General features: G+C 40.1%; 1 protein-coding gene and 1 pseudogene across 2 annotated transcripts in view; both read right to left on the bottom strand.

The window, feature by feature from the left end:
* Nucleotides 1-1,663: 1,663 nt before the first annotated feature.
* LOC108581920 lies at nt 1,664-3,549 on the bottom strand (annotated as a pseudogene). Its single transcript, XR_001894823.2, has 2 exons — nt 3,478-3,549; nt 1,664-3,223 (listed from the first exon to the last, which is right to left on the bottom strand). The product of XR_001894823.2 is annotated as an uncharacterized LOC108581920 (transcript).
* Nucleotides 1,664-19,472, bottom strand: part of ACBD3 (acyl-CoA binding domain containing 3) — a 46,894-nt gene continuing 29,085 nt past the window's right edge. Inside the window, exons 5-8 of the mRNA XM_003893034.4 lie at nt 17,334-17,508; nt 12,147-12,333; nt 9,505-9,789; nt 1,664-3,802 (exon numbers count right to left, since the gene is read on the bottom strand). Of these exons, the coding sequence (XP_003893083.1) occupies nt 3,591-3,802; nt 9,505-9,789; nt 12,147-12,333; nt 17,334-17,508 (859 nt within the window). The 3' untranslated portion in view covers nt 1,664-3,590. The remainder of the gene's footprint in view (nt 3,803-9,504; nt 9,790-12,146; nt 12,334-17,333; nt 17,509-19,472) is intronic.

The following is a 19,472-nucleotide window of genomic DNA, read 5'->3' as shown; positions in this document are numbered from 1 at the left end:
CTGAAGTGGGTGGATCACTTGAGTCCAGGAGTTTGAGACCAGCCTGGACAACATGGTAAAACCCCATTTCTACCAAAAATACAAAAATTAGCCAGGCATGGTAGTGCATGCACCTATAATCCCAGCCACTGGGGAGGCTGAGGTGGGAGGATCGCTTGAGCCCAGGAGGTTGAGGCTGCAGTGATCTGTGATTGTACCACTGCACTTCAGTCCAAGTGACAGAGTGAGACCCTGTCTCAAAAAAAAAAAAAAAAAAAAAAAAAAAGGAAAAGAAAAAACATTTTAAGAAAATTGAAGTACTGAGATATATGTGAGACAAAAGTCCAATACTGATGCACACATATTTTGAAAAACTAATGAATGGAAATGAACATCTGCTCTACCCCAAGTAGATACACAGGCACACGTTTTTAGGTTGCAGACTGAAGTGTTGAACTGAGAAAAAGCCAGGGAGAGAAGCAAAGATGGTTTTCGTTGTAGATTGTTGAACTTTTCTTTCTTCCCCAAGACAGAGTCTTGCTCTGTCACCCAGGCTGAAGTGTAGTGGTGCGATCTAGGCTCACTGCAACCTTTGCCTTCCAGGTTCAAGCAATTTTCATGCCTCAGCCTCCCGAGTAGCTGGGACTATACAGGTGTGTGCCCCCATGCCCGGTTACTGACTGTTGAACTTCTATTTTTATTTATTTGAGACAGTCTCGCTCTGTCACCCAGGCTGGAATGTAGTGGCGCCATCTCGGCTCACTACAAGTTCTACCACCTTCCAGGTTCATGCCATTCTCCTGCCTCAGCCTCCTGAGTAGCTGGGACTACAGGTGCCTGCCACCACACTCGGCTAATTTTTTGTATTTTTAGTAGAGACTGGGTTTCACTGTGTTAGCCAGGATGGTCTCGATCTCTTGATCCACCCACCTTGGCCTCCCAAAGTACTGGGATTACAGGTGTGAGCCACCGCACCCAGTCCCTCATGGTTGAACTTTAAGCCCTAATGAATTATTAGCAATTATTTATTATTCTGAACTGGTTGCTTCTCCTGCTCCAAAAGACAGATGGTCAAGACTCAGTAGCATGGTTTCCAAGGTGTGCTTATCTCAGCTGCTCTCCTTAATGCGTCTTCAGTCTGGCTTTATGGTGTCCCACACAGCAAAAAGATCAAGATGGGTCACCTCATCTGTCTCCCCAGATTTCAAAAGAAAAAAATGACGCCGGTCACCCTGCCTATCAGTGGGGTCATCTGGATGTAGCAACCTCATTCTGGGACTCCACATCATACTGACTGGGCACTTCCCCACAACTGCTCTGCAATCATCCACCCCGAGTGAGTGAGGGCTCTGCCTCTGGAGATCCATTAAAGTGTGCTGGGTCCATGTATTTCATGGAACACACTACGTACATGGTAGTGTAGAGAAACAGCTTTATAACCTAGTCATTTTCAAGAAGAAAAATCAGTGCTAGCCTTTGCATTTGAAAGTGTAGAAAAATTTAAATCTATTTTAACTCAGTAAGGTAATTAATAGTAAAACTAAATAATGGGCCAGAAAGAGTTGTTTTTCAACCACAGCCTTTAAAAAAAAGATATTTGAAACATTTCTTTTTCTCCTACCCGAATGCTGAAATACTGAACTAATGCTTCAGAGAGTAACTATATTAATGAAACATCAACAAGTTACAGATAAACATTTTAATTGATTAAATATATTACTTTCAAGATCTTTCTGAAATCGCACTTGTACTGTACTAATCAACAGCCAAAGGCAATAAAAAAGTTTAAAACCAAAAATATTCTGACATGAACACATGACAGGAACCGCTGCTATGTAAAGTAACATACACTGCTCCCAAGAACAATCATATTTTTAGGAGATAGTTCATCTTAACATGTGCAAGGACAAATTTGTAATCAAAGGCTGGAAGAAATATATATTAGTGCCTGCTTTTTAAAAGTTTATTTTACATTTTAAATACAGTATTTTCTCATAAAAAAAAATCCAGGAAGTGCCTAACTCCATGGTTTCTATACCATATGTACATGAGAGCTGACAGCCTGACAAATGTTCTGGATGTAACAGTATGAACACCTATGAGCTGGGACTACTTCTGAATCAAAATTAAAAAACACAAATTAAGCACTGCCTAAGAAAAAAATAATCCAGTTTCTGAACAACCAAAAGAAAACAGAGTTAGATATGTACAAAACCAGGTATTAAAAAACAGAATAGAAATACAGCACACAAAAAACTCAAACAACCCATATGTAGTGAACTGTATATATTGCAGCTAGTTAATGAAAACCCTCCTACAAGAAGTGATTTAGGATTTGAAATTTTAAAAATCTAAGTATTTCAGTAACAACATGTAACAACATTAAGTGTATATTGCCATCTTTGTCATTTTCTATCTACACCACTCTCCCTTCTGAAAACAAGAATCACTAGCCAATCACTTATACAAATTTGAGGCAATTAATCCATATTTGTTTTCAGTAAGGAAAACAAAGATGTACCTCTTCCCGCCAATAAAGAAATAATACAAATTAAAGCTATAAAATTTAAGCATGGGCATATGTATTTCTAATTCTCCTTAATAAGTAATTCCAAACTGGAATAACATAGGATTTGTGACTAAGTAGTAACAAATTAAAAGAAAATAGACTGTCTCTGGCAGTGATTTCCATATTAGTGCAATGTTACCTCCCATATGCTGAATTATATTTAAATGATTTTATGTATTTTAATTCAGTAGGTGCCAATTTGAGTTTACAAAATCCCTAATTGTATTCTTTGTGCAGAAAAGTTTCTTTCAATTTGAGATACTCTATGAAGCCAAATCAAAACAAAACAAAAAACTTGTATTTTGCTACTAGTAGTATGAATACCAAATAAAGATACAAAGATTCAAAGTTTGTGGAAGTTCCTGAAGAAAAATCTCTGAGGTGTTCTATGTATCTTGATACTTCAATTATCAATTAGTTTTGAACATTCTAGTTTAAGATTATCTCAGAAAATAATTCTCTGTAATATAACTCTGAACTAAACAGCTGCACCTAAAGCAGAAACAATCTGGGTCATTCCAAACAAGATCAAACTGAGGCCATTTCTTTTTCTATTATAATCTGTGAGGTCTTGAGTTTTTAAGTTTTAAAAATGACCTTTAATCAAAGCCAGCTGCACCTGATATAGACTTATTAACTTAAGGATTTCAAATTAGAGGTCACTGTAACTATGGGCTCTCATAAGACACATGGAGCAGGCAGCAAGGGGCTAACCATCAGCTGGGGAAGGTCAGCGTTGGGGTGTTTTATTTTGGAGACTTTAAATATTTAACAGGTAGCTCATGTAACTTCAGCATCCACTAGTGACTCTGATGGTCAGCACCCAAGGGCTGGATGAGTCTGAGGAATCTCCTTTAACCCCAAAGTATGAATGCTAAAGAGTTTCAAGGAAATTTTGATTCTCAGCAAGAGTTCACAAACCATCAGACCAATATCAATAAGGTAAACCCTGACTCTAATGCTCCACAAAAGTAAAAAGAAATTTCCAAATTAAATGCCATCTTCTGCCCAACCCTAGACTCCAGACTTTGTAACAACATTTTTATCTAGTATAATAGACTCTGTAGTAGACTGATTTTGACCTCCACAAAGAGTAGGAGTTGTCAAACTTGAGGAGATAGACTCCTCTCCCTGGATATTGGTGGCTGCCAGCATACACCTCCTCATGACAGTCCCGTCGGTACACAGGCACAATCTCATCCAGCAGAGGCTTGTTGGCATTCTTTTTGGCTTTCTCTTCACTACTGATGTTTTCTGTAAGAACAGAGACAAGTCAATGAACAGATTCAGGAAAACCACACTTGCATCAAGCAATTAAAATCTATCCTTTCTTTTTTTTTGGAGACAGAGTCTCACTCTGTCACCCACCATGGAGCGCAGGGGCCGTGATCTCAGCTCACTGCAACCTCTGCCTCCTGGGTTCAAGCGATTCTCCTGCCTCAGCTTCCCAAGTAGCTGGGATTACAGGCGTGCGCAACCACACCCAGATCATTTTTGTATTTTTAGTAGAGATGGGGTTTCATCATGTTGGCCAGGATTGTCTCGACCTCCTGACCCTGTGGATCCGCCTCCTCGGCCTCCCAAAGTGCTGGGATTGCAGGTGTGAGCCACCACGCCCAGCCTATCCTTTCTTTGAGAAACTGCTCTTGTTGGGAATTCTGTTGAACCATTGAACAAGTTATGTGCATAGGAGCATTTATTAGTTCATTCATTCATTCACTCACTCATTCAAATACCTGAGTATGTGCTATATACCAAACCCTGTTCTGAGCCCTGGGAGCCCAGTGATGAGTATCTAGTGGTAGCAGTGGTCAGCATCCTCTCTCTTTCTGTGCTTACTACCATTCCTATTTCTAGGTCCCATTTTCCCCTTTCCATAGCCATTCAATTCCTAATTCATCCCCCTGGACTTTCACTCATCTGAGTAACAAGAAAATGTTGCTCTCATCATCCTCTTTCTGAACAATATGATTCCTCCCCATTTTAGAAGGATGGAAGATGATTTGTGAGGACTATTGCTTTCTGTATATCTTAAATAGAAGGAATAAAATGAAAAAACCATAGTAGAGAGACAGGCATTCAGAGATACTCTGAAAATTCAATTATTTTCACTAGGCCAATTTAACCCAGAGATGATCTAAGTGGCAAAAAACGAGCTCTGATTATAGGTTTGCCCCCGGTTAACAGTTTTCTGAACTGTAATGCTATGAGGTTCGGAAAAAAAATACCTCTAGAAACCTACAGGAATGAGAAAATTATGAACCAGCTTTGAAGTCTCAGTTTAACATATTTAATACAAACTGGCTCAAAGAAAAGAGGTCAAGGGAGTAATCACTATAGAAGACAAGACTTTCAGGTTTATAGTTTTTTTTTTTTTTTTTTTAAGAGACTGGGACTACAGGAATGGATTTTCAGGTTTATAACATGGCAGAGTGAATTCTGGCAACACAAATTAACTGAGTGATGCTTGTCAATGGCCCCTATCAGGAAATTAAAACAAGGTAAGTCTGAGAAATTCTCACCGTCTAGAGCAGATTAAGGAGATATGATGACTCACTATAATGTGGCATCCTGGAATGATCCGGGAACATTAGGTAAAAACTAAAAACATCTGAATAAATATGGACTCTAGTTAATTAATGAATCAATGTATCAATACTGTTTCATTAGCTGTGATGAGTGCATCCCAGTACAATGTAAGATGCTAACAACAGAGGGAACTTGGTACAGGGTATATGGGTACTCTTTGAACTATCTTTGCAACTTTTCTGTAAATCTAAAACTATTCTAAAATTGAATGTTTATTTTAAAAAAGCAGATGGCACTCTAATAAATGTAGGTCAAAATCGGATTTACTGTACCACAGAAATACCTATAACTAAGCATGCTTCACATGCAAATGAGAAATACAGAACCATCCAAAATGTACACTATTGTTGACATTCAAGAAACAGAGTGGTCCATTGATTCAATACTCAAATTTTGTTCAAAATCTATAAAACTAAAGCTTACTGGGATAGATGAAAAGGCATCTTTTATGAGTTTAAGCAAAGGTTTAGGACCTGTAAACAATAAAGTGGAGAATTAAAACAGGAGGATGTGTTACCATCCGTGCTTCTTCAAAGAAAGCAAACTCCTCTGTCTACCTTTCAAGACCTAAGGGAGAAAAACCAAACCAAAAAACAAAAAACCCAGACTCTTCTACCATAAGAAATACAAGATACGGTAGGACAGTAGTTTCTAAGGCATATGGACAAATACAGTTTGTGAGCTAATCTTTAAATGGGATAAAGTTACACTCACTTAATGAACAATTCTTAGGAGTGATAAAGCTTCACTGCTGTGAGGCTAAAATGTTTTAGTGCAAATCATTTTATGATTAGGAATGGCACAAGTACAGGTAATGCCATCTTTCATTTGAGGGACACATTAGAGCTAAGATCAAGGATATCAAGGTTCTCATTTCCAGAAATGAACCCCTGCCATTTTCACCAGTGATCTTCCCAACACCAATATAACCCCAAAACTATCAACAGCTGAGGGTTCATAGGCAAGTCAGGAGAAACACATTACCTCAACCAATTTCTGAACAGAGAATTCTTATTCACAAAGCTCTTTCGTTTTTTTTTTTGAGATGCAGTCTGGCTCTGTTGCCCAGGCTGGAGTGCAATGGCATGATCTCGGCTCACTGCAACCTCTACCTCCCGAGTTCAAGCGATTCTCCTGCCTCAGCCTCCCAAGTAGCTGGGATTACAGGTGCACGTCACCATGCCCAGCTAATTTTTGTACTTTTAGTAGAGATGGGGTTTCACCATGTTGGCTAGGCTGGTCTTGAACTCCTGACCTCAGGTGATCCACCTGCCTCAGGCTCCCAAAGTGCTGGGATTACAGGTGTGAGCCACCACGCCCGGCCATCTTTTTTTTTTTTTTTTGAGATGGGGTCAGGCTCTGTGGCCCAGGCTGGAGTGAACTGACTTAATCTCAGCTCACTGCAACCTCTACCTCCTGGGCTCAAGCAATCCTCCCACCTCAGCCACCCAAGTAGCTGGGACTATAGGTGCACACCACCATGCCCAGCTAGTTTTTTGTATTTTTGCTAGAGACAGGGTTTCACCATGTTGTCCAGGCTGGTCTTAAACTCCTGAGCTCAAGCAATCCACCTGCTTTGGCCTCCCGAAGTGCTGAGATTATAGGCAGGGGCCACCGTGCCTGGCCTCACACAGCTCTTTGTAAGTACAGTAATTTGTACACATACAAAAACTTTCCTTCCCAGACATCTGCAGAGTCTGACTTTAATGAGTCCCTGTGATGCAACAGAAAGGACAGAACAGGTTCTGCCATTGTTGAAGGTCACATGAGAAAACAGTAGTGGCCCCTGGCCAATCTGCTACAGTCCCGCTCTCTAACCGCTTCTTGTTTTTTTCCTTCTGTTTTTTTTGTTGTTGTTGTTGTTTAGAGGGAGGGTCTAGCTCTATCGCTCGGGCTGGAATGCAGTGGCGTGATCATATAGCTCACTACAGCCTCGAACTCCTGAGCTCAAGCAATCCTCTTGCCTCAGCCTCCCATGTACCTGGGACTACAGGTACATGCCATCACACCCAGCTAACTAAAAAAAAATTTTTTTTTGGACGGATGGGGTGTCACTCTACAAAACGGTTTGCCCAGGCTGGTCTTAAACTTCTGGCCTCAAGAGATCTTCCTTACTGGGCCTCCCCAAAAGCTGAGATTACAGTTGTGAACCACCATGCCCAGACAGGCTTTTTCTTTTTTTTTTTTTTTTGAGACGGAGTCTCGTTCTGTCATCTAGGCTGGAGTGCAGTGGTGTGATTTCGGCTCACTGCAACCTCCACCTCCCAGGTTCAAGTGATTTTCCTGCCTCAGCCTCCCAAGTAGCTGGGATTACAGGCACCCGCCACCACGTTCAGCTAATTTTTATATTTTTAGTAGCGACGGGGCTTCACCATGTTGGCCAGACTGGTCTTGAACTCCTGACCTTGTGATCCGCCCACCTTGGCCTCCCAAAGTGTTGGGATTACAGGCATGAGCCACTGCATCCGGCCCGGGCTTTTTCAATCTTTTATTTTTTCTTTCTGTCTCAGTCAGTATTATTTATGGGCAATGTTTTACCTTGCTTGTGGTACTCAGGAATAAAGACTGATGAAAACAAAATGCCATGTAAGACAAAGCAGCTCATGCTTCCATATTTACCAGCTAGAATCTGGACCTGTGGTATAATGAAGGATTTTAAATCTGCTTCTGGGGTAAGAGTCAATCTGCAAGATGTACTGAAACTTCTGGGATACTCTGATGATTCATGTAGATAATGGTACAGAATTATCTTTGGATTATCTTTTGATTAGCATTAAATTAAATATTAACTATTAAACTGAATATTAAACTTAATTTCAAGAAATGTTATGGCACACCTGCTATGTATGTTTCTGTAGATAGCCCCAGAGGCCCCAGGGTGTTGCATGGTATGGTAACATGATTGGACAACTCTGTATTTCACAAGTTGATAGAACTTTCAGGCTTATTCCATGTACTTCCAACAATATCTTTTTAACTTTATCCCACTGTAATCTGTAAAGCAACAATACCAACCCTCTTCAAGAACAAGCAGTCTATTTACAAGCCACCTTGTAAACGGTCAGTTATTCCGGAAGAACTGAGACGTGGTGCTTTTCCATTCTCACAGAGCACACATTCCACATCACTTTGAATCAAGTCAACAAATAAGTGCTTATTAAGTGTACATAAACAAACCCTACATTCTAACTTTCCCTGGGTAACAAAAATACATCTTCTCAAAAACCTATTTCTTAGACCAAGATATTTTAGATTGTCCTTTAGACTGTCCTCTAAAACACCCAATTTTGTCTACTTACTCAGACAATAAGTCAATCTGCAAGATGTACTGAAACTTCTGGGATACTCTGATGGTTCATGTAGGTAATGGTACAGAATTATATTTGGATTATCTTTTGATTAGCATTAAATTAAATATTAACTGTTAAATTGAATATTAAACTTAATTTCAAGAAATGTTATAGCACACCTGCTGTATATGTTTCTGTCTACTTATTAGACAGAAACTTATTATCTACTTATTACTTCTATTTTCAGAGGAAGTAAAAAATTCCACTCTAGCAAAATAGGGATTTTCAAATGGAAAAATAATTGAAATTTTTTTTTAAGTGGAATGTTCTGGTGAGTTTCTGTATTTACATAAAAAATCTTAGAATAATGACCTTAAAAGCTAATATCAACGATATACATTTAAGTAAATGCCAGGGTTGACAGGAATTCTTACTTGCTCCTTGAAAATTTTTCAAAGTGGGCCAGGCGTGGTGGCTCATGCCTGTAATCCCAGAACTTTGGGAGGCCAAGGTGGGTGGAGCACAAAGTCAGGAGTTCGAGACCAGCCTGACCAACACGGTGAAACCTCGTCTCTACTAAAAATACAAAAAATTAGCCAGGCATAGTGGTGTGTGCCTGTAATCTCAGCTACTCAGGAGGCTGAGGCAGGAGAATCGCTTGAACCTAAGAGGCAGAGATTGCAGTGAGCAGAGATCACGCCACCGCACTCCAGCATGGGCGACAAGAGTGAGACTCCGTCTCAAAAAAAAAGAAAAATTTTTTTAAATTTTTAAAAAGTGATCTTGCATATTTGGTTTTTCAACACACAAGGTTAGAAGTAAAATAGTATTCAGAAAGGAGTAAAATAGCAAATTGCCAAATAGATTCTGGCATTCTGAAAAATTCAGGTTCAGGCCTCAATCCCCTACAGGAGCCTGGCCTCACAACCTTTTCAGCCCAAGGTCCCACTAATGAAGAAAGTGTTCCCTAACCATGAAGTGTTAATCAGGAAGCATAAGGCTGGGTGACACCTGAACCATGTACCATTTCTGCCAACATACAACCCAGCAGCTACTGAATATGGACCAAGGTTCTACCTTCTTCCTCCTCGTCGTCATCGCTGGACTCACTGACATGCACGCTGACAGCAGTGTTTGGAGAGTCTGTCCATTCAAAATACACCCCAAACCCAATGTCATAATTGTCTGTAGCAAATTCCCAAAAGAGATATGATCCTTCTTCATGGGTGGGTACTCGAACAGTGACCACTTCTCCTCGGCCCACCGTAATCACGGAATCTGCATCCTGCTGAATCTTCTCTTTGAAGTCTTTGATCTGAGGTCGTGTCCACATGGATGGAGCTGCTATTACTGGAAGAGATTCTAAAGGCAACAGGAATTAAAACGCTAAAGAAAAAGAGCCTTCACCCTGCAGGTAGCCACATTTTCATAGGACTACCTGATCAGTTGTACTCAGGCACCAAGTACAATATGGTCTAACTTAGATCAAGGAGGAGGAATAAAAAAGCCTCCCTATGGGAGTCTCTCCAGATTACTATGTTTAACAATGTTGCAGGCACTCAGAGGTCATCACACTTCTTCAAGTAACAATAGCAGCCCACAGTCGTAGAAACGAATTTTTTTCAACACTCCCTCTATGGGGATTCAAGAATGACCCTGGGAAGGCCCCAGCTGGAGTGAGGGAAATATTCTTAGCAAGGAAGAGAGATTCTGGCTTTAGGAATAAATTACTCTTGTAGATGTGAACAAAGAAAGCTGGACTTTGACTTCAGCCTGTCTGCTGAAAAATTCTTCACCTCCAACTATCCCAAAGTTCTAGGGGCTATTCTAAAGGAGCTCAAAGAAACAAAAACTCAGACAGGATTAGAACCACTAGGGATTGAGAAAAAGGGGTGAAGTCTTGTTACTGAGCAGTATCTATATGCACTTGACTATGCAGTAAGTTTTTCAAAGTTAGTCACAGAGCTTTTGAAATATTTTCTCTCATTTGAAAATGCTAGTATAATCCCTTGATAAGAAAAAAAAGGCAGGGGGGCAGTAAACCAAGGGATTTCAAAGCCTTTTCTGAAGCAATTATTACTTGTTCTAAACAGACAAGAAGATCTCTGAAACCAAATTTCTTATGAACCATACCACCATCCGTAACCACTGTCACTGAAATGCTCTCCTCTTCCTCCTTACTTAGTTAATTCTTCTTGCTTCAGATATCTTAGGTCAATGTCCCTTCCTCTGGGAAGCCTCTGGTGGCCTCTCTGACTAGGTCACACTTTCCTGTTTTACATTCTCTCAAAGATAATGTACCTCTCTCTCCATCACCGTACTTAACACAGCGACAATCTACATTCTCTGTGTGTTATTTTGCCTCACCACTGTACTCCTAGCACTCAGGAAACCTTCAACTAATTGCTGAATGAACAAATGAGCTGCCCATGGAAAGTTAGTAGAGCTTTGAAAATGCAGTTATTTTCTAGGCAACATAAGTTAGTCTCAAAAATATATATATTTATATGGTAGCCAGCCTCCAAGATGGTCCCCAGGGATCCTCGCCTCTGGGTCTTCATGCACTTGTGAGGTCACCACCCACAATATATTAGGATTGGTATGTGTGACCAACAGATGATGGTGGGAAGTTCCAAAGTCAAGGCATAAAAGACACTGCCACTTCTGCCCTATTCTCTTTTAGATCATGTGCTCTAGCGGAAGCCAGTAACTGTTTTGAGGACCCTCAAGAAGCCCTATGGAGAGGCTTCATGGGGCCAGTAACTGAGCTTCTGGCCAAAAGCCAGTCATGTGAGGGAACCATTTTGGAAGCAGATCTTCTAGTCTCGGCACCAACACCTTGACTGCAATCTCATGAGGGAGCCTAAGTCAGAGCCATCCAGCTAAACTGCTCCTGAAATCCTGACCCACTGAAGCTGTGCAAGAAAGGAATAAATGTTTATTGTTATTTCAAGCTACTAAATTTAGGTGTAATTTGTTTTTGTTTTTTTTTGAGAGTCTTGCTTTGTCACCCAGGCAGGTGCAATCATACTTGACTGCAGCCTCAAACTCTTGGGCTCAAGTATCTTCCCGCCTCAGCCTCCCAGAGTGCTGGGATTACAGGTATGAATCACTGCGCCCAGCCTGTAATTTGTTATGCAGCAATAGATAATTTATATATATATATTAAATAAGACAAAACATAACTTTTGTCTTAAAAGTGTCCAAAGACTGGCCGGGCGCGGTGGCTCAAGCCTGTAATCCCAGCACTTTGGGAGGCCGAGACGGGCGGATCACGAGGTCAGGAGATCGAGACCATCCTGGCTGACACGGTGAAACCCCGTCTCTACTAAAAAATACAAAAAAACTAGCCTGGCAAGGTGGCGGGCGCCTGTAGTCCCAGCTACTCGGGAGGCTGAGGCAGGAGAATGGCGTGAACCCGGGAGGCGCAGCTTGCAGTGAGCCAAGATCACGCCACTGCACTCCAGCCTGGGCGGCAGAGCAAGACTCTGTCTCAAAAAAAAAAAAAAAAAAAGTGTCCAAAGACATCTGATTTGCTCTTCTACACTGGTCTATGAGTCACCTGAGCATCAGATTCAGACTAAAAAGAGTAAAAAAAAAGTTCAACTCTCACAAAGATGTAATTGTTCTCAAAAGCTAATTATAACCTGACTTCTTGATTTTTGCCTTTCACAGATTTGGAATTATGACATCCGGACGAACACATATGCAAAACCTACCTTTTGGTCCATTCTCCAGGGCTTCTTCTGCAGCTTCTGGTTCCAGTTCTTTTTCGGAGCTGTCAGCGTGTGTTTTGGCCTGTCCATTAACTGACATCACATCACTTGGTACAGTTGCATTTACTTTTGATGATGTAGGCAAGGAAGACCCAGCCACTACTACTTCCTGTTGTTTCTGTAATGCTGCCTACAAATCAAGAGAAAGTGAAGACACACTGACCAGGAAGGCTAGCAAATAGGACACCTGCCCTGGAGTACATCTGATACCATGCTTTTGCCCTACCAAAGTGCTATGCTCAAGAAATTATTAACAATTTTTTATCAGTTTTTATCCTGTCTATAATGAATATTAGTAGTACAATATCAAACTGACAGCTAAAAATAATAAAAAATAAATAATAAATAATTAATGTGGACAAAAACCTAAAACTAAGGCTCAAATTTCTGTGATCTGAGAATCACTATAAAAACTAACCAGGAAAAATTGAAGTAAGTAAGGCCATTCGAAGTGGCTCACAACTATAATCCCAGCACTTTAGGAGGCCCAGGTGGGTGGATCACTTGAGGTCAGGAGCTCAAGACCAGCCTGACCAACATGGTGAAACCCTGTCTCTACTAAAAATACAAAATTAGCTGGGCATGGCGGTGCATGCCTCTAAGCCCAGCTACTTGGGAGGCTGAGGCAGGAGAATCGCTTGAACCGGGGAGGCGGAGGTTGCAGTGAGCTGAGACTGTGCCATTACATTCCAATCTGGGCAACAAGAGCGAAACTCCGTCTCCAAAAAAAAAAAAAAAGAAAGAAAGAAAGAAAGAAATAACCCAAAATAAAACTATTAAACGCAAAAACTGAACACAGTAACTCATGCTCTTAAAATTGATGGAAGAAAAAAATCTTGATAAACTTTACACAAAATTTAAATTAGAAAAATTAAACTGGCCGGGCGCGGTGGCTCAAGCCTGTAATCCCAGCACTTTGGGAGGCCGAGACGGGCAGATCACGAGGTCAGGAGATCAAGACCATCCTGGCTAACACAGTGAAACCCCGTCTCTACTAAAAATACAAAAACTTAGCCAGGCGAGGTGGCAGGCGCCTGTAGTCCCAGCTACTCGGGAGGCTGAGGCAGGAGAATGGCGTGAACCCGGGAGGCGGAGCTTGCAGTGAGCTGAGATCCGGCCACTGCACTCCAGCCTGGGTGACAGAGCGAGACTCCGTCTCAAAAAAAAAAAAAGAAAAATTAAACTTGGTAGAAATAGTCACAGAAGAAAATTCACAAAGGCAGAAGCTATAATTAGTAAAATCTGGTATGGGCCCCCAAAGTGATAAAAAAAATCAAATATGGACAACTATTCTAACATAATTGACCCCAAAAAATCAATAAATTAAAACTTGAGGGAAAAATTATGATCACAATGAAACTGAAAATTGTTAATCGTGTTGATCGTGTTATGAAATGCTGACCTAAGAATTAAACACAGGCTTACAGGATGCAATTTGAGGTAAAAATATTTTCTCAATGAAAATCTGTCACTGTTTACATAGTTATGATTGAAACGTGTATTCATAAATACAAAATCAAAATGTCCTCTGAGTCAAAATGGCAGTAAAAACATCTTAAATCCAAAGGACTATTTTGGGACATTCCTCTTCTAAATCAATATGGACAGATACTACTTCAAATACCTTAGTATTACTCAGGTAATTTTGGTGGGGAACTAGAAATTGAATTACAACATACATGTAGAAAAGTGTACAAATGATAAATTACACAGCTTGATCAATTTTCATAAATCAAACACATCCATGTAACTAATACTCAGATCAAGACAGTATCTGCATCCAGAATATTCCCTGGTACCCCTTTCTGGGCACCTGCCCTGAAGGGTAACAACTATTCTGACTTATAACACTATAGATTTGCTTTGCCTATTTTAAAACTTTATAGAAATGGGTTGTATAGTATACGTTCTTTTTTATGTCTGGCTTCACTCAACATTACTTTTATAAGCTACATCTATAGGGTCACAAGTAATTGTATTTCGTTGTTTGCATTACTATTAAGTTATTCCATCATGAAAAGATACAATCTATCCATTCTACTGTTGATGAGCATTTGGGCATGTAAGCAATGTTTTAAACTAAAACACTGTCACAAGCAAGCAAGTAAGCATATGTTCACTGCAGGAAAAAAAATACACACACACACACACACACACACACACACACACACACGGAAAAAGTCTTTATGATCCCATGGGGTAGGGATAATGATAAATTTTGGCACATCTCTAAACACATTTCATTGAATGTATCATTTACAAGTCAATTACTTAAATGAAAAGCAATGCCTCTCTTTGCTTTTAATATAGGTTAATAACACACTTAAGATTTTAAGATATCTTCTTCCAAGGTCTGGATTTTCAGTAATTTCCACATCAGTATTCTAGAGGGGATACTGGCCTTCCAGAAAAAGTACCTAAAATCAAAACAAGTCAGCACACTCAGAGCATTCACTGCATGACAGGAAAGCAAAAGAGCATTTTTGATGATCAATAGGCCCAGCTCAAATGGTCCCTCATCTCCACTAATCCTTTCTTGAAAGGCTCTAGCAGAAAAACAATTTTCTCTGGGATCCCCTGACCATGAGTCTATTGTACTACATGTAATAGATTGTACTGATATATTTACATACTCTTTCCTGTTTTTAGGAAGTTTAAAAAAGCACAGAAAGGTATAAAAGCAATGTAACAAACACCCACAAATGTATCAACACCCCAAAATTAACAAATGTATTCATTTTGCTATTTATATAAAAATTAGTATTTTATAGGAGTAAAGTTCCCTTTGTTCCTTCCCCAGTCCCTTTCCTTTTCTCTTCTCAGAAGCAACCAATCAATTTGATAAACTGAGTTTGATCACTCTAATCTCAAATAATGGCTTTTTTTTTTTTTTGAGATGGAGTCTCACTCTTGTTGCCCAGGCTGGAGTGCAATGGTACAATCTTGGCTCACTGAAACCTCTGCCTCCTAGGTTCAAGTGATTCTCCTGCCTCAGCCTCCCGAGTAGGTGGGATTACAGACATATACCACCATGCCCGGCTAATTTTGTATTTTTAATAGAGACGGGGTTTCTCCATATTGGTCAGGCTGGTCTCGAACTCCCAACCTCAAGTGATCCACCCACTTCAGCCTCCCAAAGGGCTGGGATTACAGGCGTGAGCTACCACACCTGGCCTATGGCTTTTTTTTTTTGTTTTCAAGACAGGGTCTCGCTTTGTCACCCAGGCTGGAATGTAGTGGTGCCATCACAGTTCACTACAGCCTCAAACTCCTGAGCTCAAGTGATCCTCCCGCCTCAGTCACCCAAGTAACTGGGACTAGAGGCATGCACCGCCATGCCTAGCTGATTTTTTTTTCTTTTTTTAGGAGATGGGGTCTCCCAATGTTGCCCAGGCTGGTCTGAAACTCCCGGTCTCAAGCAACCATTTTGGCCTTGGCCTCCCCAAGTGCTGGGATTAAAGGCATGAGCCACTATGTCCAGCCTCTATTATGGCTTTCTAGTTTCATTTCAAAGATTTGTGGTTTTGTCCTACTTGACTTTCTTCTCATTAAGTGATAGCAACCTATAAACAGGACAGAGCAAAGTGTATGTGCTATTAAAAATGATCTCACTGCCTATCAAAGCAGGAGGAAAAGTGAAACTAAAGTAGAAACAGGCTTCAGAGGAGAGAGAATAAATCTCTCAAAAATACCATTTATTATCTTGAATAAACTCTGGTTTGGCATCTTTTCCTCCTCTTCAGGATTACAAAAAACCTGCAGTGCTTTTTAACTTCTGATGCTAAAGACTCAGGAGAAAACGCTGTTTAGGTAAGAATACACATTTTCAAGGAATTTAAAGAGTCTGGCAAAAACGATAAAGATTACTTCATGCAATAAGAAATGCTGAGCGGCCGGGCACGGTGGCTCAAGCCTGTAATCCCAGCACTTTGGGAGGCCGAGACGGGCAGATCACAAGGTCAGGAGATCGAGACTATCCTGGCTAATACGGTGAAACCCCGTCTCTACTAAAAAATACAAAAAAACTAGCCGGGCAAGGTGGTGGGCGCCTGTAGTCCCAGCTACTCGGGAGGCTGAGGCAGGAGAATGGCGTAAACCCGGGATGCGGAGCTTGCAGTGAGCTGAGATCCGGCCACTGCACTCCAGCCTGGGCGACAGAGCGAGACTCCGTCTCAAAAAAAAAAAAAAAAAAAAAGAAATGTTGAGCAACTATAATGTAACACTTTTCTTCCCTCAGATTTTCTGACAGGTGGTAACTGCTTTGTAAGTGAAAATTAAGTAAGTTAAACTAAGCTAGGTTAAGTCTAAGGAGGTATTTTATGCCTGCACAAGATGTAAAAAATGAATGTAAAATTGTCTTCCACAAGTACAAAAATGGTTCACAGGGTAACTCTTCTCATTTGACTCCTCTGATAGTCCTGTGAGGTTAACAGGACAGGTGCTTTGATTTTATATCCTATTGTCACGGACTGAAAGAAAGTGCAGAACAATCAGAGCAGTCATAACTTGTCTGAGATCAAACAAGGTAACGTCAAAGCCCGAAGAGAATTCAAATGTTATCAGACTCCCAGTCCCATGTTCCTTCACCTAAAGCAACCTCTCCTAGGTGGAAGCAAAATGTTTGGGGGCAGGTAGTTGGAGGAGGAATAGTAATGTGCTGTCATGAGCACTGCCTAACTATGGTGCCTAACACAAAGTCAAATGGACCCAAGCTAGCTCTGCAGAACCATTCCATGGTCTTAGGGCAGGGGAGTCCTCCCACTGGAGGCTGTCTGAGCCTGACAGTGCACTGCCTGAAGGACATCTCTGAACTAAGGCTACTTACTCAGGTCCTCATGTTCCAGAACCACCATTAGGGTCTATGCCAGACTCAGAGTAAAGACACTCAACCCATACAACTCCCAAATATCCTTATAACAATATAGCATCATCAGTTGCTTTGAAAACACATATTTTCTCTCACAATTGCCTGTGCAATTCTCAAGTCTGCCTAAAAGATCACCCAAAAGTTACTTTATACCTTAGAGGCTAACTAATGCAAAATTCATCTGCGACTGTTAAAAAAGAACTTGGGTTCCAGTGAAACTAAAAACTCTCTCTAAGGCTGAAGTCTAGGGTTGTCTATCATACCTGTTGCTGTGCAAGTTGGACTTGATACAACTGCTGCATATACTGCTGATAGTGTTGCTCCTGCAACTGGCGGATGAGAATTTGCTGCTGTTCGTAGTTCCCTGGATACTGTTGGGCTGCATACTGCTGGAACTGCACGGCAGTCTGGGAGTTTAAAGCTGCCATTATCTGCTGCCTAAAAACATTAAAAATATATATACTAGTCTGGCTATAGGAGATTGTTCATGACAAAATAAAATGTCTTTATTACTTACTTTCATAGTTTGTAACTCTTAAAAACAACTAAGCTACTAATGTATACCAATTAGTATGTGTTCTGGGTCCAGAAGAAAGATTTAAGAAAATAAGCCTGGCCTCTAATTTTGTACTTAGGATTTTCCAGGAAAATTTGGGATGGAAGATAAGCATATGATCATCATCATTACCACCATCATAATTACTAACACTTATTGTGCCCTTACTACGTGCCATGCAGGGTTGAAAGTACACATACTAACCCATTTAGTCCTCACAACAACCCTATGACAGAGGGTTCAGTTACTTGCCCAAGACTATACTGCTAGCAGATGCAAATCCAGGACTTCATTTACTTGCCCAAGACTATACTGCTAGCTAATGCAAATCCAGGCAGTTTGGCTCTAGAGCTATACTAATTAACCATGATGCTGTAAGATGATGGATTGTCATCTTTGACATAGATGAGGTATTTAACTGTTGGTTATGGCTTCTCTACCTAAATACATAAAAAACAGTTAAGAGGCTGAAGAATAGCTGGAAGATGTTACAGGTGGCCCTGGTAAGTATAAATAAGGCCAGTGAAAAACTGAGGGTCCACAGCATTTAATTTAAAGCCTGTCTTAATAAAGGAAATACTGAAAATATCTTGGCATGCTTAGTTTAGAGACACTCATATTCTTTTACAGATAAACCACATGCTGTTGCTGCTTTTTTTCCTTTTTTTTACTTTTTAAATGGTTTTATTTTATGTACAAATAATGAACATATGTTGTACCCACAAATTCTACTTTCCAAAAACAGGAGCTTTTTAAAAGACAACCACATAATAACTTTTCAAAGGCGCTGGGATTCCTCTGCTTCTAGATCATTGCTGGGCTAGAAAAATAAAGTTTGTTCTACCAGGAATCACAAGTTAGAACTGAATATTCTCCAAAGTGGAAATTCTATAGTGTAGTGTCACCCCAGGCAAAGATTATTCAGTTCTCATCCCCAACATCCACAACTACCTATCAGAAGGGTTAAACCAGGTCAAAACAGTCCAGCATAATTTAGGCTGCATCAAACAATGTCATTATGCTCTTCTAAGATGCAAATAAACCAAAACAGGAAAAATAAAATTAAAATAGTATCTGACACTGCCATACAAACTGTTAGTTTCTTTTTGTATCCCTCCCTTCTATAACATTAATAAAGGAAATATTTTACTGCAAAGAATATTTTATTTTATACATCACTAGCCATGAATTTTTGCCATTAGTTACTATACAAATGCTGCCTAGTGCCATTATCCAAATGGCATAACCATTTTACATCCACAATTCACTTCTATTTTTACAAGGAGAATTTTCATGATTTACTTAAGTACATCTATCAGTGAAGATTTAACACTGAGATGCAATCTAACATCCGTAATATCTGATGTTAAGTAGATGGCAATGTAGGAAAGATGTATTTTAATCGCTTTTCATTTAAGTGACCTTATGTAAAAAATAAAATAATTTAGCAGTTCCAAGTATCCAAAGGGCATTTTCAAATGTACACAAAAGAAATGGTTACAGAGATTTTTAAGGAGCATCTTCCATGTCCACATCCTCTTGTAACTGCTGTACCATTTTCTCTTCCAACTGCTTCCCTTTGCCTGCAAGAGGGGCTCAGATAAGATGGATGTTTTGCTTGACTTCTTTGATATCCTGAACTTTCTGTAGCTCTTTATTTTTCTTCAATCTGTTCATTATAAATTTAGCTTGGCGTTTCTGTTTGATCTCTTCAACTCTCTTCATTGCATCAATAGTCTTATTCCATAGCTCTTGCTGGTATTTGATAGGTTCATTTCTACGTTTTTCAAATTCAAATGAATTATCCACTGTAAACTCTTTGCCAGCTGCTTTCCGGAAAGCTTTG

Source organism: Papio anubis, chromosome 1 (genome assembly GCF_008728515.1).
Source record: "Papio anubis isolate 15944 chromosome 1, Panubis1.0, whole genome shotgun sequence".
Classification (NCBI taxonomy): Eukaryota; Metazoa; Chordata; class Mammalia; order Primates; family Cercopithecidae; genus Papio; species Papio anubis.
This window is presented reverse-complemented; position numbering and strand designations above follow the sequence as displayed.